The sequence below is a fragment of the Lineus longissimus genome, chromosome 2 (assembly GCF_910592395.1).
Source record: "Lineus longissimus chromosome 2, tnLinLong1.2, whole genome shotgun sequence".
NCBI lineage: Eukaryota > Metazoa > Nemertea > Pilidiophora > Heteronemertea > Lineidae > Lineus > Lineus longissimus.
Genome location: NC_088309.1, coordinates 3,868,453 through 3,892,625, shown reverse-complemented (window position 1 = coordinate 3,892,625; position 24,173 = coordinate 3,868,453). Strand labels below are relative to the sequence as shown.

Sequence of the window (24,173 nt, the reverse complement as noted above, 5' to 3'; positions counted from 1 at the left end):
CTCTCCAGTCGACGTGCTCTCTGAAAAGTTGTTATTTATTCCAAAACCACCAAGATATTCGACGTATGACACCCTCAGTGACACTCTTACTTATGATCCACACCTACGAAGCCAAAAGTTGCAAAAATTTGACGCATTTCCGAGGCCCAATTTTGAAACAAAAATCGCCTCCTATTTAGCGGCCACAACGCGCATTATAGTATAGATAGATGGCATGATTGACAATGAATAGAAAAGCCAAGACATGCTCTCATCATTTATTCATATCATTTATTCAGTGACAGCGGGAAGACACGTCACTGTATTACCACGAATTCATAAGGACTATGAATGCTTGATATTACAGATTGCACAAATCATCAAATTCTGAGAGTCCGGCAGCAACGAATTACAATGTAAACTGCAAGTGATAGCAAACACAACATTAACAAAAACACTGAAGAACGCTCTATAAACGATAACCTTCTATTCAATATGGCTCTGAACATGTAAGGAAGGTGAACGTGCATGTCCTTTTTGTTTTTTCTCGTAATTGTCCATCACTGCGTTAGACTTTCACCAATTATATCCTCCAAAGCTTTTGTGAACGGCGCATAGAACTCATCGAGTAATTTTCGTGATTTTGCTGACAGGGGCCCGATGTTGTCGTTGAAGTAGGCATGGTGATGTTGTTTCGGGGCAGACGATATCGTAGCTATGACGTCATCCGATAACCGATCTGAAAAGAATTGGACAAAAAACATAATACAATGCATATATCGAGGGATGTTACATGTGACCAATATTGTACATCTGAACTGAAATCAGGAACAGTCAACCAGGTTTTCGATTAGGCTGGTGTTTTGTACATTGCTGACTACATGACCCCGGAAGGCATTAACTACATGTATAATTCGATTTATGATATGATTCAAGTAATCATGAAATAATCTTCGACGATAAATAAAGGAGTGAACCAGTGCTTTATAATATGGATGGGTCATTGACAATCGGTTACAATTAATCAATCTATCACACAGCACAGATTCCAAGATTAATTATCAATTTCAATCAGAACTTTCAGTGACATGCACTGTCTCTGTTAGTGGGGCAATTTCGGAAAGAAAATCGGATATCAGGCATCATTTTATGTGCCTGTCATAGCTGGTTTTCACAAATGGGCGCACAATAAAAAATTATGACAAAATGCAATCATGATATTCTATTGTGCTGCATCATACAGTTCGCGTCAATGTATTTACATGATGTATGGAGAAGATAATGATGCCCTGATTCAACAATGGAGCCCTCATCATTATAAAAAGGGGCAACTTGGCACTTATATTTCCTTGTCCATGAAAAAAGCCAGTCATAATGCAACTTCGATAGCAAGTAACTAGTATAAGTTAATGAGCATGCACAAAGTTGTCAAGTTCCGTTTCCGATATTTGGCTAGGCGACGGTTCTGTCGGCAGCCAATTTGAAATAAAAAATCAGGACCTCCCAAGGTTTTTCTCGACCTCATCCATCATGAAAGCAAGTACATGTAGATCTATCAAATAGTACGAGTATTGTGCGCACAATGCTTTATTTACATGAAAGTACATTTGCACTTTTCACTGATAAAGCGTGTCAATAGTCAGGCGGTCCAGTTTATCGGGCTTTGCCCACCTGATCCGGGCGCCTGATGAAAATTTCCACCTGGAATACAATGCGGGTCCCTGATTGTTTGCCTCTATATATCTACTGCAGTAATGACATCTATCACAAACAAGCAGAGCAAATTTTGAACACTTTCGACCAAATTTCGTTCCTCCGAATAAATATCTATGATCTCTAAAGAAAAACGTACCTAACCCAAGAAAAGTATAGGCATCTTGGATAACCTTTCCAGTATTCATTGAAAAATTCTCACTTTTGACGAAAAGAAAATTTTCTCTCGGGAAAACCTGTAACCATTCGGCAAGGTAGACCGCGTACATCCCATTCCATATTATAGACATCTGAAAAAGGAGACAAAAGTTAACACGGAGGCTCGCGTATGGCAAGCCGTACTCGCGGTCCGCCCGTCACCTGTCGATAAGGACAGATTTGATGCATTTCACCGATAGGATCAGGGAATTGTTCCGTCTAAAATACCCGCATGAGGCCTGGCCCGTCTCGACTCGTTTTCAAAACTTCTCACGAATGTATGTTATTATCATGCAAAAATTCGAAATAAACTGCTAGGGAGCAGCGGGTATACATGTAATCCCTGGAATTTTGTCTTGTCACTTCACTTCAAAAATTGACGGACGGCAGGGGATGGTCATCACTTTTCTACGATTAAAGGTCTGTGTCCACCTGTCAGTGCGTTTTGCGCTGCGTTATCACGGAGCGTATTACGCATAGAAACTGCGCATTGTAAAGTTCAATGGCTTTTCAAAGAACCCGGTCCTTTTGTGCATGACACGGTCTGCACTGCGCTACGTAATACGGCCCATTAAGAAATTTTCTTTATGAAGCGGATCACGCAACGTACTGTTCTGGTCCGTGTTATGTGATCAGCCAATAGAAACTGACCATAGGCCTAGGATATGAAAGGGTGGCAATATGTGCAAAGGGATCAAGGAATGCATGCGGACCAATGGACATAGTATTACGCCCGTATTACGCAACGCGTTACATATGCGCAGTGCGCTGCATGATAACGCACGTAATAACGCACCCAGTGGACACGGGCCTTAAACCGTAAAGACTCGCCCGAGCCAATTATAGAGGGGTCAGAGATGCACTCCTTACACCCCTCAATTTCACCCGTCACAAAAGATCGGGCGGGTCGATTGTAATCGGACATCTGCGGTCGCCTACTCACCTGATTATCGGCGACCCGTAACCGCTTGTTGAAAGCGCACGCTCGGGCGCTGGCTGTCTTCATACACGTTCGTGCCAAACCAATAACCTTTTCGAGAAGGATGTTGAAATAATATGGACTCTTTTCTCGATTCTTATCCCAATCTATCTTGGTGTACTGTGAGAATGCCCTTCAGATAGAAAAAGTGAAAAGATTTACGAAAGAACCACAATGTGAGCCTCACAGTTGGCCAAGAAAAAGGCGTTCGTGTGGTTGCCTTCGCGAGTTTGAGTAACGTTTTGGTATGAACTGCGACCATCGGCTTCCGCGTAATAATTTCCGCGCGACTGCGATTTCGTCCACACAGACACGTATATCAACAGTGGCATACGGGTGTCATCGAGCATTATCACATAACGCGGCAAGAAACTTTTATGTGGAGATAGGCGTTTACAGAAACATGTGGATTGCTGATTACCTCGCGGCTGGATCTCTCAACAAAACAATGAACTTTGCGTTTGGTGTGTATCTCTTGATAAAGTGGGCTGGTCCATAGGGCCTTCGTTTGGCAGTCATCGCGTGGTCAGCTACCATTAGACTATCATCACCTAGAATAAATGGCATTTTATGTGGATGACAGCGTGTATGCGTAACTGGAATCAGCGTCCCAAAGAAACGTATTCAGCTGAGGGCTGGTTAAGATGCATGGACGTTGAAACCAATGGCCTTAAATGTTGCTTCAAAATAAAGAACTTTCCCAGTTAAATACTATTTCTCATCGAAACAAACTTAATTTTACGTTGATTTTTTTGGGCGAGCACGGATTATGCAACCAAATCGACGACGTAACTCACCGAGAATGTAGTCTTGCTTGTTTGATTGGCCCCGGGTAAAGAGAGGCAGTCCACACAAATGGCTAAACCGGGAAAGGGGCATGTCAAGGGCTGCAGAGAAGGATTATTTGAGTTTAGATCACTCCCATCGCCTACACACAACAATAACTACCATTAGCCATTCGTTTCGTTCCGTGTCTTGTACTGACAGCTTAGGCGTAGGTGCGTTATCACATGCAGTGACCGATCAGCGCCACCTCCAATAAACATAATGATAAAGCATCGAATGACACCAATGTTATATTTCTCGTTCTCTCGCTATCTCGCCCATACCATACTTACTCCTCCCTATTGTCCAAATATTCGTTCTCCTGGCAAACGTGGGTAGGACGTGTGGGTGCATGGTGATTCTTGAGAAAAGGTCTGTGGTGCCGGAGTTGGGGAAACCAATGACATAGAAATAGGGTAGGCAGTGGAGTGCGCCGCGCACAACCCAGCACGGGTTCTTCCAGTTTGGGTCAACTGGAAGAGGAGTCTGAAAGAGAAACGTGGCACAGCTATACCTATCTTGAAGGCTCTAGAAATCGGGGACTTTGGGGTAGCATTGTGGTTTTCAACAAAATATAGCTCCGCTTTTAGGTCTTGTCATAAGATGACTTGTAAAGTGACTTGACTCACACAGATTGCTTACCGGTATATCGAACCCAGCATCTTTGGTCATTTCTGAAGCGAGAACGTCTTGCGTCGGCAGGCGACCATTCTGGAGATCTCGAAGAATTTGTTCCACTGATCCTCGCTTGAATTTTAACGATTTCTTCTTAGTTTTCTGCACAGCATTGTCTGACTCCTCATTGGCCGTATCTGACTCGTGAATATTCAAGTTCACCACACCCTGAACTTCTTTCTTTTTAGGACCAGGAAGCAATGACCTGCCCCAAGATATCAGGGAACCATTAGAAAGTGGTACTGCGAGTAACCTTCTCGTCTGGACAACTTGACCTGTTTTCTGGTTTTCGCTCGAAGTTAGTCCAAATGGCGTTTCCTGGCAGAGCGAAGTGAACTCGTTTACCAGAAATATTGATATCAGTATTGCCCCAGCCAAAGGTACAACCTGTCTGCCTCGCATCATAGGTTTCTGGGAGGGATGCTCCGAGAGAAAGCTGAACCGGACACGCGTTCTGGAAAATCTAAGTTGGCTCAAGAAGACTCGTTACTCAACTCGTCATCAATGCTTTTGAGTCGTCTAAAAGAAACAAAAGTTGCGGAATGTAAATGAACACTACACGTGTATATAATACATCAGATTCTAGCTACGGTTCTCAGCAGATTCTCTTGAGTGATGTAATGTACCGGCCGGTAGAGTATTACCCAGCGTATGGCTGGCTCATCGGTGTTGGACTGCGAACGAACTTGAACTAACTTGGTAATGATTTGGTCTTTCTTCTGATGACGCCTATTTATGTATCAGAAATCCTTGAAAAGAGATGAAAAAATGTCACGTCTCACCGACGAACTTCCCCTGATTTTTCTCGTCCTCTGCTGTGCACTTACCTTCTGTGTATAACTGAGCACAACCAATGGATGAGAGTGTAAAAACGTCATCGCGGCCAGAGAATTTCACTTTGTATAGAAATTGACCTTGCCGAGAGAATTGTCCAAAGAAATGCACCTGGGTATAGCCCTAGATATTTGAATTAGCCTACAAGTTGGTAAACGTCTCACACGTAAAGGCCTATGCAAAAAGGCCTCCAGACTTATTATTTTAAGCTGCTACTGACTGAATGTAAACACCTACTGTTATATTGTGTGAGTAAGCTTGTCATTAACATGGGGCAACGAAAACCGTGTCAACTTTGAAAGTTGGTATAGGCCTAATTCTAAGTCTGAATCTATGAAACACCGAAAACAAATTGCAAGTTTTTGCTTGAACTCGCTGAGGATTTGACCCCAAGAACATTATTTGAAAGAGTTACCAAAAGCTCTCTGTGTTGTCAACACCATGACTGTGACCGTCTCATCTCTCTCACCATGTTGGCAACACGGTGGAGCAGCCAGGACTGATTCGGCCTGGCTGTGACTGTCTCATCTCTCTCACCATGCAGCGATATTTTTGTTGTTTAAAAGAACATGAGATCCGTAACAAAGTGATAGTTTGTGTACAAGATAGATGGCGACACATTGATGCCCTGATATGTTGTATGTCACATATAGATTGGTGACGGACTTCGTTGGTATTCTCAAGTTGCGTCTCGGCGGGATCCATACTCGAGATTTCAAGTAAAATTAGTTTGCAGTGATGTTCTTCTTCAGCCACCGCATTGTACATGATTGTATGTTGCCGTCAAATTCTGGATGTGCATGTCTTCTATATACATGTATTTAATGCCAGAGATAAATCTATCAGGAGCTACTTTTGAGATGGGATACCGTCTGTAGGCCTATCAAAAATGTATCAACACCAGTCTTTCCCTACTGAGTTGGTCAACTATTGCTGTTGGGAATTGCTCTTAAACGATGCTGACCCGGTTGGCAAGAAATCAATAGGCGAGGGACACTACAAAATCTAACTGGCAACGAAGACGGAAGAGACCAACCAATTATTGGCGTGGACAGTCTTTCTCTGAAATTGTAAAGACTTTATCTAATTTCTCTCCCACCTATTATAAACGCTGTGGCGTTGTGCCCTACAGGTTAAATCTTCAGCGTTCGCTGCGAACCTTGTGAATATCTTCTTCAAGGTATGAGGCATTTGCGCACCCTCGGTTACAAGCCAATAGGGGTTATATGCCTAGAAGTCAACCTCAATTTGTACCAAATGTTATGCGTCTATCTCAGACACGAGCTGTGCGGAGGTTTTGGACTAAGGTCACTGCGAAGAGTGCACTACATGATGTCACGGCCCGGTACATTAGGTTCACGGTTCAAGAAACGAATCGAGCTTACATTTATGGTACTGGGCTAACGAGCGTGGTAGTGCAATTCAGGAATCGAACCCACGACTCTTCGACCACAGGGCGGAGCCCATCTTTGCCTCTTGACTCGGATTACAAACAAATGTACGCTGCTCAGCATGTGGTTTTTAAAAACCAACGTATGTTCTATTGACTGATTAGATACCATGGTTAAACCCAAGATAGTACAGAAATGCAATTCGGCGGGCCTTGTTCCTAAATTGTGGCAATCATTAGGAATCATGATATGTAGAGCAATTTTATGTCTCGTGCTCTTTAGCCACAAGTAGTTTGTTTACGTCCTACTTGCGAATCCGAGTGTCAAGGATTGAGAGGTGCAACTCCTCTCCCTCAATCACCGCACCGCTTCCACTGCCATGGCCATAGTCACATATATCGGGTGTGCATGAAAAAAAAAAAGGTCGAAAATTCTGAACACGCGTATTCTTGCAGAAAAAATAATTTCTCACCATTACGTTTTTGAGTGTTTTCGTTTCTGAGCGTTTTCCCTCATTGTTTGGCGGGGAACGCCGAAAAACAGATTGACACCTTTTTTCTGTTTCCCACATTAAAAATTCATAGCCATTCTAAAATTGGAAAAATGGGGAACAACGGCGCCCGCCCCCTCCCTGTGTCCTTATTAGAGATTTACAATTGTGTGAGTTTGACCTGTTTTTATGCTTACCATATATTGACCTATATAATTGGCCACGAATTATTTTCTTGTTGTCATTGGCAATGAATGACTGAACCCGACCAGAGGCATGTCATTGACCTGGCCTGCGACCGAAATCAAGGATATGTGGAGAGTTCAAACATGTCAAACACAAATCTTAAGTACACGTAATAGCGGAGTTAGTTAATCAGATTGCCTAGTCTGATTTTGGTATTTGGTGAACTATAATTTGAAACTAGTTCACCCAAATTCTCAAATCAGAGGTGTCAAAATCTCAGATATTGAAAAAGGTAAAATTAAGAAAGGCACAGGATGTGAAGACCCAAGCAGACTATTAAAAATACCTTTAATATGGCTACTCGTTCCCCACGGGAATTCATTCAATGCCGATAGCTGAAGTGACACATATAGACCGTCCTTTTTATCGAGTGAACCCCCCTTACCACGACCTTACACAGGAGGTCATCACTGGTCATGGCCGCGGTATCGCTTGAACCTTGTTCACTTATGTCAGGGTTGGATCGCTCGACGTCCTTGGCATGGAGGGTGACGGCTACCTATAACCACAATAGTGTCAGGGCCTTCACCCTCGATCAATGACATTCGAGGAAGATCACGTGGTATCAGGTCCACAAAAAGACCGGTCAAGTTGGATATGGTTATTCAACGACACTGGATCAGCGAGACAACATTGGCCAAACGTCAAGACATTTGTTTCTCATAGACCTTTGAACTTATGAAATCGTCTTTAACTTCAATATTACAGATACCGGTAAGTTATTTTCCTTTATAAATTTCCTCATCCTTCCCACGCCAAGATGCATTGGAGCCAGGCTCTCAAGGATCGCCCCACCCTTGATGCTGGCGTAGATTCATTCGGTCATTTTCATCAAGCAAGTGCGTCGTTTACAAACTAATCAGCTAATTAGAAATGCAAATTCATCTAGGCCTACAGCATAACGTGAAGCTGTGTTTCACATTTTTAATACATAATCCGTATCACCAGTGTTCGTAAAAGATAAAAACCCACTGACGTTTGTGAGCACGAACTAGGTACATGTACTCCTAATTAGCGAGAGTCCGTCATTTACACATGATTCGTTATTCCAGTGATTGTTGTTATTTATTATTATCATCATCGTCATCATCGTCGTCATCGTCGTCATCATCGTCATCATTGTGGCTTCTTATATATTATCGCTTACGTGTGATTTTGCCAAAATTGGAATCGGTGTATTTGGGTGGCCAAACAAGTGGTACACATGCAACTCGACTGCATCCTGAAGCTAAGGCCAACACTGGGCACTATCGACCGAGCTTATGTAACGTGTGTGAGGGGAGGAGGATACGACTGACTCTGGTTTATCGGGGATGATGCAAAAGACGAACGTGCACGGGACAGGCGACATGTGACCCGTGAATTCTGACACGTGCCAACGTTAATCCTCCTTCAGACTGACCTTGTCTCGTCTATAATTCGACATAATTCGACATGCACGGTTACGAAATGTAACCCATCCGAGCACTTTAAAATATTTATGATTATTCATAATAAAAGTAAAAGCTCTAACTGAATCGCTGATATGAGAAGTGGAACAATGTTAACTTCAGCTATTTTTGCCGCTTATTGAACTAAATTATGATTTTATCAATCATGCCATTGATGTCAGCTTGACCAACAAGGTTTTTGCTGTTACCCCGGCTACGTTTATAGGAGTAAAGACCATGAGGTTCAGGATGTATTGAGGTTTGAGCTACACCCAACAGGTTTAGGGCCAGGTGGGCGAAAGTTTAATCTAAGTACAGAGGCTGTGCGCGTTATTTATACGACTATGGGCCACTCCGACTTCAAATGAGAGCGAATTACTGCCGTCTCATGATAGCTTGACTCACGGATCGGACCCGAAATAATGACAAAAGTTGAAGATGGAGGTGGAATATCAATACGAAAACGTCCGTCAATTAAATCAAATCGTATGTATCACAATATACATGCAGATCCCGGGATTTAAGTGCAATTCAATTTCGGATATGAAATCGGAGTGCCGGCAAGTCGATCGGAAGAGTGCGCACAACCTCTTGATTATCACCGAAAGACTGTGTGGAGATATAATTTCGCTCGGCCCTATATACACCGGGTTTTTTTCAGTAGGCCCACATCCAAATAAACGAGGCGGGGGTAATAATGCCGACAGTTAGGCTCAAATCTGGGGAGTAGGCCAATAGACCAAGTTGACCGATTTTTGGATTTGTGGATTCTCTCACAATTGTTCTTCTTCTTAATTTTAAGCGATTATATTCGCAGTTCGCACCGACAAAAATCGCTTGTTTGTGTGACGCTTTAACGATGCCTGACCAAGCTCCGCGGGGTCTCTGTATACGTGGGTGACGACGGGGCCATTCTGAAACGGGCACGGGAATCAAGATTGGGAATCAAGACCACTGCCCCAAATATAGCACAGTAAGAGTGTATAGTACCCCCAGGTATATGGAACGGCTTAACCCGCCGGCCATGAGGGAATTCCTTCATGGCCCAGTGGTTGGCGCGTTGGCCCCAGAGTGGAAGTTAAGCAACGTTGAGCGCGGTCAACCTTCGGACCGGCGCGTACGATACATCTGGCAGACCTTCCCACGCGATGCGAGCTCTGGATTTGTAGTTCGGTACTGAGACGCATGAAGCGGTAGGATCGAGGACGATCCATCTTTGTCCGAAGGGAGAATGATGTATAGTACCCCCAGGTATATGGAACGGCTTAACCCGCCGGCCATGAGGGAATTCCTTTATGGCCCAGTGGTTGGCGCGTTGGCCCCAGAGTGGAAGTTAAGCAACGTTGAGCGCGGTCAACCTTTGGATCGGTGTCCGGCGCGTATAATACAAAGAGACCAGAGAAAAATTCGTTAATGCCATCTGTGAAAATTTGGTAGCCGTCCAAAAACTTTGTTTACCGCGTTTTCTGTCTGGTTAATGTCCTGATGACCCAAATCTTCCCTATAGCCTTAACCCACCGCCCTGAACGCTAGTTCAGTCTCAACTCAACGGGCTTGTATCCATAGTTAACAAAATCCGTACCGCGTTTCTCTGATTAATTGTTTGCGGACTCGGGAGATTACAATATGTAAACATAATCTACCATGTTCAAGTTCTTTGTTTTATGACCCGTTTTTATGTGTTACATGTATGATATATATCTGGGAAATTTGGGAGTCGATTTTCAAGAAAATCACTAGCGCGAAGAGTTGAATTAGGTCACTTTCGGTCTGAATTTCCAAATGAGAATCCAGCGACAAAATGCATTATTAGGTTTTCCGCCAAAATTGTTGAACTTTTTCATAAGTTCAAAATTCCGAAAAATTTTCAAAGCCAACATTTTTGGGGGCTGATGATGTATCTTCATTTTGAGCAGAAAAAAAAACAAGTGAAAAAAAATGTTTGGACTTAGAAATTTGTTCATCTTTCAGAGTTCAAAATTCTGAAAAATTTGGTCGGGTTAGAAAACAAAACAACCAAACGCAATCGCAAAAAATCTGTTGTAATATCTCCAGCAACAGTCATAATAGCTCTGATGGAAAAAGTGAAGGAGCACAAAAAGTAACTTCGTTTGGATACTGGTTTAGCAATCGAAAATGTCATGTTGGAAAAGTGTCCGCCCCTATCTAACGGATTGTGGTATACATTTCTGCAGAAACCGTGACTGTCAATGCCTCAGAGATTAAAGTACATAACAGAATTCGTTGTCTCCCGGACATTCTATCTTGGGACACGGGTGTCGCATCGATGGGTGATTATAAACTGATGGCAATGACCGAAGGTTGTTTACGCCAGATATCTGACAATAATACGACTGGATATTCGGGCCATCGCGGTCTTTGATCTAAAAATAGCATAAACACTTTAGGAGGCCAACGAGAAATTGACTGAGTTTATAATATCGATACTATAAATAGGACTCGGGATATAATTGATCAGTTCGAAAAGGACTGCAGATCATGCACCTGTTGTGGAGACTAGGCGAAGGCCGAAAGATACGTTGGCATTTCTGAACTATAAACGGCCTCCTTCTCCATACGTTTTCCCTTTTGTTTACTCCTTCGGCATGCAGCCGCAGGAGTAAACAATGAGGACATGTATATAGGCAGGAGGAGATTTATACTTCATAATATCAATTTCAAACGAATTTCTCTGCACATTGAGCAAAATATTTCGGGTGGCAATGAAACAGTCACTTAAAAGTCTTGTTCTCTCAACGATATTTTCGTTTTTTCTGCTTGCAGAGATTCAAATTGATTCGATGTCGCCCAGCGATACTCATTTTGACTGGATTTCGTCAATCCACTTGACCACTGCATTAATCTACTTATTCATCCTGCTGGTAGTCTTCACGGTCACCAAAAGATGGCTCTTTATCGACGGGCATCTCCCTGGTCCGCCATCAATACCCCTCCTCGGAAACCTCTACGTGATCTTCTTCAACCCCAGCAATTTCGTAATAGTATTGACTAAGCTGAGCAGGATATACGGAAGTGTCTACTCCTTCCGCATGGGGGAGGTACCAGCAATCGTTGTCTGTGGGTATGACAGTGTAAAGGAGGTCCTCGTTACCAAAGCCAAGGCATTCAGTGAGCGCCCCCTACTGGGCTATATGAAGGATCACCCAGAATGTCTTGGTAGGTATAAATACGACAATAAAGGGCAAGTTACCATGGAAATCATAAACAAATGGTTAATGCCAGGATAACTTCCTCGTGACAACGTTTTCTTTTCAAGACTTTTCACCTTATTTGGTAAAAGTTGAATCTCCTGAAACAATTTGGTAAAAGTTAAACATTCTGAAACAATTTAGGAGTAAAAATGGGAACATGTATGAAGAAGGGGATGCCGATTAGTTAAAGGAAGTGACTAAACCTCCTTGTCCTTACAAGGCATAAAAAATTGTCATTTCAGGCATATTCTTCCAAAATGGAGAAAGGTGGTCGTACCTCCGCAAACTGACCCTGCGGGCGATCCATGACTTAGACACAGTCAAGCCAGAAAACATTCGACGGTACATCAGCGAAGAGATGCAGGAGCTAGTTGGCTTCATCAAGGCAAAGAAAGGGAGACCATTCGACCCCAGAGACATTATGGCGTCGGTCAGCGCCAACACTATGTGTTCAGTTATGCTCAATAGAAGGTACGTTGAGAACGTGAATGGGACATCCGATACGGCAATATGTTTAATAATGTCGCCAGTCCGTTAAAAAACAACGTCGGGATTGTATCATGGAGTTTGTTATTACAGTAGAACCTCTCTACTAAGGACACCCTCGGGACTGACAAGTGCTGTCCTTAATAGAGAGGTGTCCTGATTAGAGAGGTCAAATTGAATGGAAATAACCAATTTGGGACCAAAACTAGTGTCCTTAATACAGAGGTTGTCCTTATTAGAGAGGTGTCCGCTAAGGGAGGTTCTACTGTAAATTGCAAAAGGCCGAATGAGAAGAAATAAACAATTCTGATGTTACAACACGCACGGACTTGTACAGTATACGTGTGGTACTTCGACTACTACATGTACATGTACATGTACGTTGGTTATTCATTATGAACGTATTGATGAGACATAAATCCATTATTCCTATCCTTATCAAGTTCTTAGTAGTGCTTCAAGATTCCAAATACATGTATAACCAGTACCGAAATGATTCTTAAAGTCTGCCCAAGCCATTACCTTTCCAATATCTCACCCTCCCCCGAAAGTAGACCAAACCTTTTTCCTTCCGGGTGAATTAGATCTTGCATCTTTGTCCTGTTTACGCTAGGTTTGACTACACTGACAAACGCATCAAAGAGCTTATACAGACTGTGGACAGAATGTTTGAGATTGAAGGCTTTGGACAGATGGAGCATTTCATTCCAGCCCTACGATTCCTGAAGCACATTGGCATCGGAACTTCATTTGTGAGTTAAAGGTCAAGTCGATACGTCAGCTGCCCTCAGGCATGAAGTGGACGGTTAGAATTACAGTAGAACCCTATTGAGGACACCCTTGTGGCTGACATGCTGTCATTATTAGAGAGGTGTCCTGATTACAGAGGTCAATTTGAATGAAAATTACAGGTTTGGGACCAAAACCAGTGCTTATTGGAGGGTGTCCGCTAAGAGAGGTTCCACTGATGTCCTACAATCTGAACTTTACGAGATTCAATTGAATATGTTGCTGAACCAGTAGTACGAAATGTAAACTCTTCGATAGCGCTTCAAACTGTACAGCATACCAGCAAGCAGTTCGTACATTCAATCCTCCGCCTAATCCAGAAATATTTCTGTAGAAACCAAGGAGAGCACATACTGCGCTACAGTTGGCCATTAGGTCAGTTTTGTATTGAAAGTTTTGACTCTTGATGGAAACTGAATTTTTTAACATTCATAACCTACATACACATTTTAGGAGGACGAAATCATACGACTCAGGAAAGAGGTGAAGGAGTTCATATTGCGGGAAGATACTTCTTCATTTTTGGGTGGTGACGGCGACCATGAGGTTGAGAGTTTGGCGCATGCGTACCGGAAACGAGTGGACCATGATTCTGGTAAGTATCTGATTCAAGGCGAACCACATTCAATTTAACTGAAAAGGCGAGGCACTAAAGTTACTGTTGAATTAGGTTCCTACAAACCTGAAACATCTGAGCAATCCTGCCCTATGTTTCTGTCACCTTTCTCGAAGTTCTACGTTTGGCGAGAAAATGCTCATTTGGTAATACATGTAGTTCGCGTCGCGGACCATTTACTGATATACCTATAATCACTGATTAACGTCCCACGACATGTCCCACACTTATTTCATGGTCTCTTACAGATGTTGTAGTCTCTGTGTGTATCCTTGACATGATACAAGCAGCTATAGCTACCACAAAGGGCACCAACTCTTGGATTACCCTTTACATGGCACGCTTTCCAAAGGTCGTCGAACAATGTCAGGAAGAAATTCAACAGGTATAGCCTACCATCGCCACACCCATGTGTTTCGTCATACCCATATGTTTTCTTCCCTGCATGGGTATCTCAAAAATAACTCCTCCGTTTAGTCCCCTGCTATATGCCCGGTCCAGATAGCATATTTTCTTTCATAAGCATTCGACCTGAAACAATATATTGAGCAAAGGGAGTAAAAAAATGGGGATATGTATGGATATGAAGGAGTTCTAATGCCTCCGACGTAGAATGATATCACACGCCATCAACCCCTGATGCGGGGAAAAAATCGAGAATGAAGTCACGATCTATACATGTAGGTGAAATTTAGAAACCATATCACCGGTCGCCCGCTGAATTGAAATCAATATTTTCGAGCTTGAAGTGTTCATAATCGTACCTCTAAACGTTAAGAACCTGAGAAGGCCAGGGCAGGGATCCTAACCAAGACTGATTGGAGATATTTTTGGGATACAATAGTACATTGTATATATCACATGGATTCAAATATAACATTCTGCGTTCTAGAAAAGTCTCATAGAATAATCTGATCCGATTTAGATGCGGCGATTACCGAGAGTTTAACGGATTTCATAGCAGCGAACACATCGGTTGGAACGGTGTTCAGTTGGTTGCTCATCTGTTGTGTCCGATACCCTTTGACTGTTCAAAGATGCACCGAAGAAATGCACAAGGTGCGTTCAAATGTGTCGTCAGGATGTGGGTAAAGCTATCCATACTAGCAAGAAGTCTATAGTTGTTCTTGATACTAGTTTATTAAAACCCGCTGAGTATATGTACATGTATGCCGTAATTTCTTGAGGGGTCCATCACTCTGAAACATGTTCAGGTGGAAAACCTCCTTATCAAAATAACTTGTTTGATTCGTGTATACGTTTCCTGATCAGTGTATCGCCCTTGCATGAGCGGGAATCTCGAGAAGAGGATTTTCTGTCTTGACGACCATGCCATATTTGGACATCCTGAGATTCAGGTTTTGATACTCACTTTATACGTCATATGCAATAGAGAGGCGTAGTCACCTGAGTATAAGATTTGACCTTTTTCATTTCGCCTTCAGGTGTTTGGTGACGGACCAGTAGACTGCCTCGTAAAAGAAGACCAGTTGCCCTATTGCACAGCCACAATAAATGAGGTTATGCGAATATCCTCAGCAAGTAAGTGTAACGGAAGGAGTGACAGAGCGCGATTTAAGGAGTACTATAAAATAATGACTAAATGTGTGGCCAGACCGAATCGCTTTGTTGGAATGGCCCGATTGGTCAAAACGAGTCTAAAACACCTTGGTTACAATGTTTCATTACACCTTGGAGAATCAGCACCAAATTTCTCTAGGGCATACCTCGCCGGTTCGGCTCGATCAGAGGTAGGGTTTCCTCCAGTGGAAATGTCATCCCTCCGATGTCCTTTCGCTATCCCACAGAAAATCCTAATAACCTGGACAGGACGACTGTACGGAGCGAATAGACAACTCAGAACATCCGACTCTGACTTTCTGAAATGGTGATATGGAAGGGAGGAGAGAAAGAATGCTGCCCAGTAAAGCTGCCCAGTAAAGTTAGATGGCCTATCAAATTGCTCACCAATCTTTCTTCCTTCAGTCCCGACAGCTGCCCCTCACATGGCCTCTGAGGACACAACCCTAAATGGCTACCCCATCGAGAAAGGCACATTGGTTCTCGTGAATCTCCATTCCGTTCACAACGAGAGAGAATACTGGGGGGACCCAGACGTTTTCAGACCAGGAAGATTTCTGGACGAGGAGGGAAAGTTTAACAGAAAGGAAAGGAACTTATCGTTTGGGGCTGGTTAGTATAATAACCACCGGGCTATGACATGGTAACCATTACATATAGCGGGCGACAAACTAGGACCTGCATGGTTGACACGGTAATACTTTACCGAAACAGACGTTTCTCGCTTTCCTGTTCTCAAGGAAAACGAACAGATGGTCCATTAAAACTTAATGATATTCTAAATATTCAATAAATCAACACACATACTCGGCATCAACCTGGACTCGCAGCCGAAGTTTCGGTAATGGAAGCGAACTGACCCCTGCGACAGTACACAGCCTATTAGGTAATGGCTTAATCCATACTCTCTGTTCCAGGTCCTCGTGGCTGCCTCGGGAAGCAGATTGCCAAGAAAATGATATTCAGCTTTTTCGTGACGATGCTTACAAACTTTGACATAAGCATTCCAAGCGGAGATGCACCACCCTCTTTACAAGGCGTTCTCAAGATTGTTTATGAGCCAAAACCATTTCGAATTGTGGCCGTGGCACGGTAGCAAGTGGCGTCGCAGAAACATGCACTTAGTGTGTAAAGTAACCTGAAAATAATCCACTGAATATATGGAGCCCCTGCGAAGGCATCTGAACCCATCAAGTCTTTGACATCGCAAGACTGCTTCTCAACCTTGGAATTTCGGACAGAACTTTGGAATATTGCCTTGTATTGGTGATGTATAGCCTAAGTGCGTGGGAAGCGCGGGCGGCGGGCGTTCGTCCTGAAGCATCCGGAGGACACCAATTCAAGGGATGGGGTTGAACGCCGCCTCGGACTTCGTTACACGAGGAGGCCGGAGGAAATACATCTGGATGTTTAGATGGCATGGGTTCGAGTGGGAATCGAGACAATTGGCCGCGGGAGACTGAAGGATATTGTTGGACATCCTAACATGGGAGTGGTAGTTTCCTTGGGTCACTTAGTTCAGAAATCCACAGAGGGTCAAGGAATGGTGGGTTCAGTGACGATGCCAGATTGATATCTCTAGAAGTCACAATAGCATGATGATTTTTTTCATTCCCAATTGACACTATGTTAAAATTGGTCCCTGTGATGGATACTTGTTTACAGACATGGTCTACATGTACTATTGTTTACACTCAAGTTTCATCCACTTGACTGGTTGATTAATTACTGCGTACGGAAATAAAAATCAATGCCAGCTGGAACATGACTTCGGACCATCGCATAACTTTGTGTCATATCTAGTATTTAGATAATGAATATTTATGTATCATTTGTAAAAAGTATAAATTAAGTGTACATTGTTTAATAAATTTATATAGAAATATAGCCTACAATGTATTATTCCGCTTTTTATTGACGTCTCACCCGGTGTTAAGGTTTTGTCACCTGGAAATAGTGTCCTATTCTATGGTTATCTTTGAAGATCAAACGGTTCACTCCAGAAACCCCCATGATACCTCAGAAAAGCGCCCGAAATGGAACCCTTCGAATGAAATTTAAAAGCGAGTACCTTTTATCTGATAGTATATGACAGGACAAGCAAAAGACCCACCGAATTGATGAGTAGCATGCGATGGACTCTACCTCTGCCTTAGCCCCCCCCCCCCCCCCCGTCTGCACTCACTAAGGTCCTGGGGGGGGGGACAGAATACCACTTTCATACAAAATGGGCCTAAATCTAAATGATGGTACACGTTCTTAGGCGATGTCTGGGGGGCACTTGCCTCTCCCGCCCCCTCCCCCTCCACTTAATACGCTCCCTAGTTTTCCCTATACCATGCAAACTAGGATGCGACCAGACTGGGATTATAAATCCCCGACTAGGACATCACTGCTATTCTCCCACATAATGCCGAGTCCTGGAGTCGTACGCCTCATAAAGCTCGAGTCCCTGGTAAATCTTTTTCTTGCTGATGATGATAAACATTCTTTTCATGGGTGTTGATTGAACACCAAAAGCGGACAGTGTTCAACCATTACTCTTTCAAAATGGAGGGATGCAGGACTATCTAAGCTTAGAATAACTTGTCTAAATACTCTAAGATCTAAGGTATCGTACTGGCAAAGAGGGAGGTGACAGCGGTAGAAAGACTGCCAAATCCGTCAAGACGGGAAACTGTCTTCGGCTGCGGACGAATGCTCTCCACGGCACGGTCGGAATTCGTCAATACCACGCGTAACAACATTTATACTTTTTGTATTCTTGGTACGAAGTTGTCTATTAAATTCCACATTATTCCCAAACCAACGTACTGGTTGTGTTAGGAGTTTTCTTTCCTTGAAAATGAGAATATGTGCCTACCTGATCATTTGTCATTCATTACCACAAGTGGTAGGGAAGTGAAATAGAAGCCATTGATTTTACACAAATATTCTTTTCACGATTTCTGTCTCCATCCAGCAAGCAATCGTCGTGCAGGGTGGAAACGGTGACAACACTCTACACTGCCCTCTGCACTTGTCCTGGCTATACTAGAAAGAGATGTCATTAGCCCGCAGTGGTAGGAGGATGTAATGTGACAATATTAATAAACAAATTTGGGAAGTACTTTACATTTTATGCCTTTTTTACTTCTAGTCTCATTTCAGTTTGACGGATACCTCTAATATGGAAGAACCTTACGTATGCAAGCCATTCTCAATAAAAATCCCGGTGTTGGATTGTGTGGAATGTTATTGTTATAACAAGAAAGATATTAGACTGGGAGGTGACAAAGAAAAATGTTTTCAGAAGGAAGAGGAGTCTGGCAGTCCCTTAGCTACCCAAGCTATCGGCAATAAAAATTCAAGAGAAGAGGAGTCAGTCATATGCAAGCCATGCAGAATTGTCCTTCTTAAGTGTGACTTTGGCTTGGAGGATAGATGTACCATTCGTGTTGATGAAAATGCTCTCCAGACAATTGACCATGATGTAAAGAAGGACAGCTCCAGTCCGTCTGATGACTCCACCTCCAAAGTTAAAGACTGTTTAGAAACTGTGGGGACCACCTTTAGTGTATATGCAGCTGTTATTGCAGGAGACCAATTTTACAACGGGAAAGATATCGGACTTGGAGATGAAAAGAATCTCTGTTGTCAAAAGAAAGATGAGTCTTGCAGTCCCTTAGGTACTCAAGCCATCTGCAATAAAAATCTGACAGAAGAGGAGTCAGTCATATGCAAACCATGCAGAATTGACCTTCTGAAGTGTGACATCGGCTTGGATAGATGTTCCATTCCCCGGGCAATTGACCATTATGTGAAAAAAGACGGCTTTCGTCAATCCGATGACTCCACCTCCAAAGTCGAGCAGGGTCTAGAAACTGTGGGGACCCTCTTTACTAAGAAGGGCAACTTTACACAAGTCAAGGAGCTTTCGGAAGTTGTGGGGAGCCCAGCTAATGTTGATATGGCAAGTGTCTGCAGACCATGCTCAGTTCAACTGAAAAATGTAATGCCTAAAACAGTGAGCAACACCGCAGCGATTGAAAACCAAGGTTTTAAATCGTTATGTAAACCATGTTCTCGTCCAGACAAAAGTGCCCGTCCAAATGCTGATAGGAATGATACTGATACCTCTAAAGAGTCTCTTTCATCTTTTGTTTACGCCGAAACAGAAGACTATAATCTCAAAAAAGGTAACGCCAACTCTGATCTGCAGGAAAGTGGAGTGCGCTCGACCCCAGTTGCTGATGTGCAGGAAAGTGGAGTGAGCTCCACCCCAGTTACTGATGTGAACAAATGCACACCTTGTTCAGTGCGGCTCAAACTTCTAGAAATTGAAAAGTCTTGTGGTACTCCGAAAGCAAAATTTGCCACCTCTAGACAAATAGAGGTTGGTACAGTCGGCAAAAGTGTGACTGAAGAAGTGGAAAATGACGAAAACATTGCTGAGAATGTGCAACCAATTAGTGAGCCATGTGCCGAACAAATAAAAACAAATGACAGTCCAAATTCCGCAGTGGTGAAGACATCAGAAGGCAATGATTTTATCCCACCAGATTTTCAGGCCTCTCTCACGAACTTGACATCGAGGACCAAAAAGTGCTCCATAATGCCAAGTCCAGTCTCGTCGCACCATAATTGTAAACCTTGTTCCATTTCCATTAAAAGACTGAAGCTGAATGATTCATTTGCAACCGTGCCGAATGCTGATGGTGGTCCTCCATCTACTTGCAAGGAAAGTGGTGATAACGAGCAGAAGCAGAATGCATCACCATTCAGTTTAGCTGAACATTATATCCCAAAACTTCTCAATGTACGCTATCTCAATAGGACCCAGTCGCCCCTCCTTCCCATGTCTGTCAATAGAAATTCGTCGTCTTGCTCGACAAATTCCAGTGACGTAAATGACACAGAGGTAAAGAAGCCTTCCGGAGCAGGAAGTACGAATCGGAGAAGTCGAAAGAGACCCAGAAAATGTGAGTTGGGGATATTTGACGAATTATTTGAGGATATTCTGAGATAAGTGCCAATAATTGGTTTTCGTACCATATCGATCTATAGGCATGAAGTTAGTCCTTTTGGGGCACTTTGAACTGAAGAGACCTGGCGAAGTTTAATAGCAATGGACATGGTGATGGGAGAGGTGAATTAAAGCATATTTGAAATTTATTTCAGGCTTGATAAAGCAATTGAAACGCAGAGTGGCGAGAGTGAAACACCATGACACTGGCAGTGAATTCTCTTCATCTGACCTTGAATCTTCCTCCGACCTTGAATCATCTTCCTGTGAAAATGAAAGAAATGACAACGATTTCCCACCTGTTCTCCCTTCCAGAAGGAAGTTAAAAGGTAAACTATGGAATTACATGCAGCTGTGCACTGAATTAAACAAAGAAAGATAACTAACCTCATCACCATGCCCCAATCTCAAAGGGCTATAACAATGGACTTTTCCCCAACCCCAGTCTGTAAAGGATGGTGATATGGTGAGACCAAAAGGGTTCTCAGTTCATTGAATCCATCACCGAGGGCAGCCTTGGCTCATCAATGACAACTAGAGACAAGATCAACCTTTTTTACCAATGAGGTATTACAACGCACCAAATATCTAATACGTGAACTGTATGTATAAATTTATTCTTTCCCAGGAGGAATTTTCAAGAGAAAGAATGGTGCTAACAGACCACTTGATGTCAAGGGGATGCAGGTGGAGAAAGGCAGTGATGGATGTGTTGGAAGCAGAGGGAAAGCTGTTTCAAGAGATAAAACATGTAAATATTGGACTGTTGATATTCCTACCACAACTTTGTCCTAACAATGGCTCACAAAGGCATACCTATTTCTAATTAACCAACACACCGAGACGGGTCCTTGTTACTACTTTGGAGTGTTCTGTAACTTGTCTCAGCTGTCCATTTGCATCTGGGAGCATGACTTTGTTAACAGAAATGTGCCATTGGGTTGTTCCCGACTTGACTTGCTTACAATTTGGCCTTCATTCCATTTTCAGGCACAGACACAAAGGACCGCTTTAGATGTCCCTATTGCCCTTCATCTTTCAGCACGCCCTACAAATACTTCAACAACATGATCACGCACATGTATGCAAAGCACTCGGATGTTAGTGTCGATGAGGTCAAAAAGATTACTGCAGAACACTACTTGGATGAAACGGAATAATCAAATTAAAATTGAAATCAAACAAGTACTGAGTCAACTGACGACTTGATAAAGTTTTTTAGGTGAGGTACATAGTTTTGGTTAGGTGCTTTTACGCATACATGTACATGTATGTGTTCATTTACACCAGAATGTGTTCAGTGTAATTGATATAAGAGTCTTTATATGTGTTTCCTTGTCTCTGTATATAAGCTAGTTTGTAGGCCTATACTCTGTTTTGTGATGGATGTTTAGGTCCTTGGTTCTAACTTGTGTGTTCATATAGGTTCCAATGTATTTACACTACAGCTGTAATTTTAGGTAACCGGAAAAACGCCGACCGACCGACTGACCGACTGACCTACGAACCTACCGTCATATGCAGTATCCCTTTCGCTTTCTATGGCACATGTATCTGTGTAGTGCCTTGCGCAATTGACGTGATGGAGTCCGACGTGTCTGACAGCAGCATCTCCAGTCAATTATACCGGGAAAACGAGCCCACGCGGTAAGGAACTGATAACGATACTCTAAAGATATGCTTTGTCCACATGGTCGGTGGATATAAAAACATGATTTGGGCCTAATCTATGCACTGTAGTTTTTCTACTCGAGTGTCTCGACCGATGCAATGCATGAACTGCAACGCGCAATATGCATTTGTTGTCATTTGAACAGCGCACGTGCGCTTGTTTACAATTTCATTTCACATGACCTGCTGCTGTCCGACACGTCCATTGCGCTGGGCACTACACAGATACATGTGCTATAGAGAAGCGAAAGGGATACTGCATATGACGGTAGGTTGGCAGGTCAGTCGGTCGGTCGGTCGGTCGGTCGGTCGGCGTTTTTCCGGTTACCGTAATTTTAAGTACTGTGTCTGCTCAATTAAGTGAGCCTGATAAGAGGGAGAGGAAAAATATTTTAAGATGAAGTCAAGGAAAGGTTTTTGACCGACTGTAAAGCGCATTTAGCTGGAGAGCTGAGAGCAGGTTGTCAAGACTACAGAATGCATAAAGTTGTCAAACATGTCAGAATCATTCGAAAATATAGTTTTCTGGGATACCTAAATAATATGACTAAAGTGTCTCTATGCATATTTGAAGTTTTCGAGCAATTATTGAGGAATAACTTTCTATGCCTGAATAAAACTTCATTTTTCTATGAAAAGTATTTGGTTCATTGTTTGTTTGTTTGTTTGTAGCACAGTCTCATACATACAGTGGATTCATTACCAGGCATGAAACATGTCAAAGTCCTCCCAAGTGGCCTCCTTGACCACAGACCGAGTCCCCTGTCGTGTCTGGCATCAGACTGAGCAATCAATGAGACCTGTCAGCTCTGAGGTCCCGGGTTCGATTCCCGGTCAATCCCTGTACACTCATGTGATAGGGGGGGCGACTCTCTTCGACAGCGTAGGTTTCCTCCGGGGTCTCTTGTTTCCTCCTACTTGCATTACAATCGCATGCATGCTGACAAAAACATTTACAAGGGCTACTTATATAATGTTTGCTGTTAACTTGGCCAGGAGCCGTCGCCTCCCCAACGCCCAAAGGCAGAATAGGCTCCTGGCCATCTTTACATTAGTGCCGTGGATATAGATAGCGTAAAATCAACAAGAACCCGCGCCAATTGTCCGATTACAATTACCATCATGATAACCGGAACAAGTATCTGATGACTTTAAGGCAAACGTTACACACAGCTTCACGCTTCACTCCTCACGCCTCATGCTTCACGGTTCACTCGTGAACCGAAGAATTAACAAGGTATTTCAATGAGCCCTGTCACATAGGAAAAAATGAGGGCCTAAGTTGAAATGCCTTGGAAATTCTTCGCGTCACGAGTGAACCGTGAAGCATGAGGCGTGAGGAGTGAAGCGTGAAGCTCTATGCAACGTCTGCCCATGGAGGTATTCCATGGTCTGCCTGATAGGCACTCGCGGGAGAAATACCAGACTATAATGCCCGCCATACACGATCCCATTTTATAGTATAGCAAATGCTATACCATTTTTCGTCCAATTTAATTGGATGCAAATATTTGCTACCCCGCCGTACACCATCCTAATTATTTCATAGCAAATAGTACCTAACATCAAAAATGGGATCGTGTATGGCGGGGTTATAATTTAATGTAGGATTGACCTTTTATTGGCTAGTAACATCAAATGATTTTAATGTCAAGTGTCATGTCTTGTTCAGTGTATTGTTCTTATGGCCTATATAGGCCCTCGCACTTCTAGCTTTGCCATTCGTGACAACAGAATGCCACCAGTACTATCAAAACTGGCTTCGGCGGCTTCTGCAGCCGTTGTACTGTTGGCCGTGGGAGTTTCTTGCCGCAAGAAGAAACGGACGACGAGGAGGAGGCGAAGATACTGGACGAGAAAATGGATATTGCGGAGGCCATTAAAAGGGGCATATAACGCACGTAGTACAATTGCGTGCACATCGCGCTATCTAACCTTGATTTATTTCGAGCAATGAACCACGCGGACAGCCCGGCGCAGGCCAAACCTACAAATTCACGTATGAAGTAGACCCGATAGACACGCGATGCTCGTCGCGCCAAAAGCATGCAGG

At 43.2% G+C, this 24,173-nt stretch overlaps 3 protein-coding genes across 5 annotated transcripts; 2 read left to right on the top strand and 1 right to left on the bottom strand.

Moving 5' to 3' along the window:
- Positions 1 to 256: 256 nt before the first annotated feature.
- On the bottom strand, positions 257 to 18,370 carry LOC135502317 (carbohydrate sulfotransferase 15-like). Of its 2 annotated transcripts, none has more exons than XM_064795046.1 (8): positions 18,308 to 18,370; positions 4,337 to 4,888; positions 3,988 to 4,180; positions 3,667 to 3,756; positions 3,291 to 3,420; positions 2,834 to 3,002; positions 1,832 to 1,982; positions 257 to 718 (listed from the first exon to the last, which is right to left on the bottom strand). In XM_064795046.1, the coding sequence occupies exons 2-8, from the start codon at positions 4,772 to 4,774 to the stop codon at positions 540 to 542; spliced, it is 1,350 nt and encodes a 449-aa protein (XP_064651116.1). In that variant the 5' UTR covers positions 4,775 to 4,888; positions 18,308 to 18,370; the 3' UTR covers positions 257 to 539. The 2 variants fall into 2 exon arrangements, with proteins under 2 accessions (XP_064651116.1, XP_064651126.1); XM_064795056.1 differs by lacking the exon at positions 18,308 to 18,370 and adding an exon at positions 5,197 to 5,381.
- LOC135502298 (cytochrome P450 2B9-like) lies at positions 7,710 to 17,330 on the top strand. 2 transcript variants are annotated; one of them, XM_064795022.1, is made up of 9 exons: positions 7,710 to 8,044; positions 11,545 to 11,937; positions 12,215 to 12,443; positions 13,072 to 13,210; positions 13,701 to 13,842; positions 14,789 to 14,922; positions 15,309 to 15,405; positions 15,850 to 16,056; positions 16,362 to 17,330. In XM_064795022.1, the coding sequence occupies exons 2-9, from the start codon at positions 11,562 to 11,564 to the stop codon at positions 16,538 to 16,540; spliced, it is 1,503 nt and encodes a 500-aa protein (XP_064651092.1). In that variant the 5' UTR covers positions 7,710 to 8,044; positions 11,545 to 11,561; the 3' UTR covers positions 16,541 to 17,330. The 2 variants fall into 2 exon arrangements, with proteins under 2 accessions (XP_064651092.1, XP_064651083.1); XM_064795013.1 differs by lacking the exon at positions 14,789 to 14,922 and adding an exon at positions 14,112 to 14,248 and having other exon boundaries at positions 7,712 to 8,044.
- Positions 18,192 to 22,752, top strand: LOC135502309 (uncharacterized). The gene is made up of 5 exons (XM_064795034.1): positions 18,192 to 18,211; positions 18,595 to 20,405; positions 20,605 to 20,778; positions 21,078 to 21,200; positions 21,440 to 22,752. The coding sequence occupies exons 2-5, from the start codon at positions 18,614 to 18,616 to the stop codon at positions 21,607 to 21,609; spliced, it is 2,259 nt and encodes a 752-aa protein (XP_064651104.1). The 5' UTR covers positions 18,192 to 18,211; positions 18,595 to 18,613; the 3' UTR covers positions 21,610 to 22,752.
- The last annotated feature ends 1,421 nt before the right edge of the window (positions 22,753 to 24,173 follow it).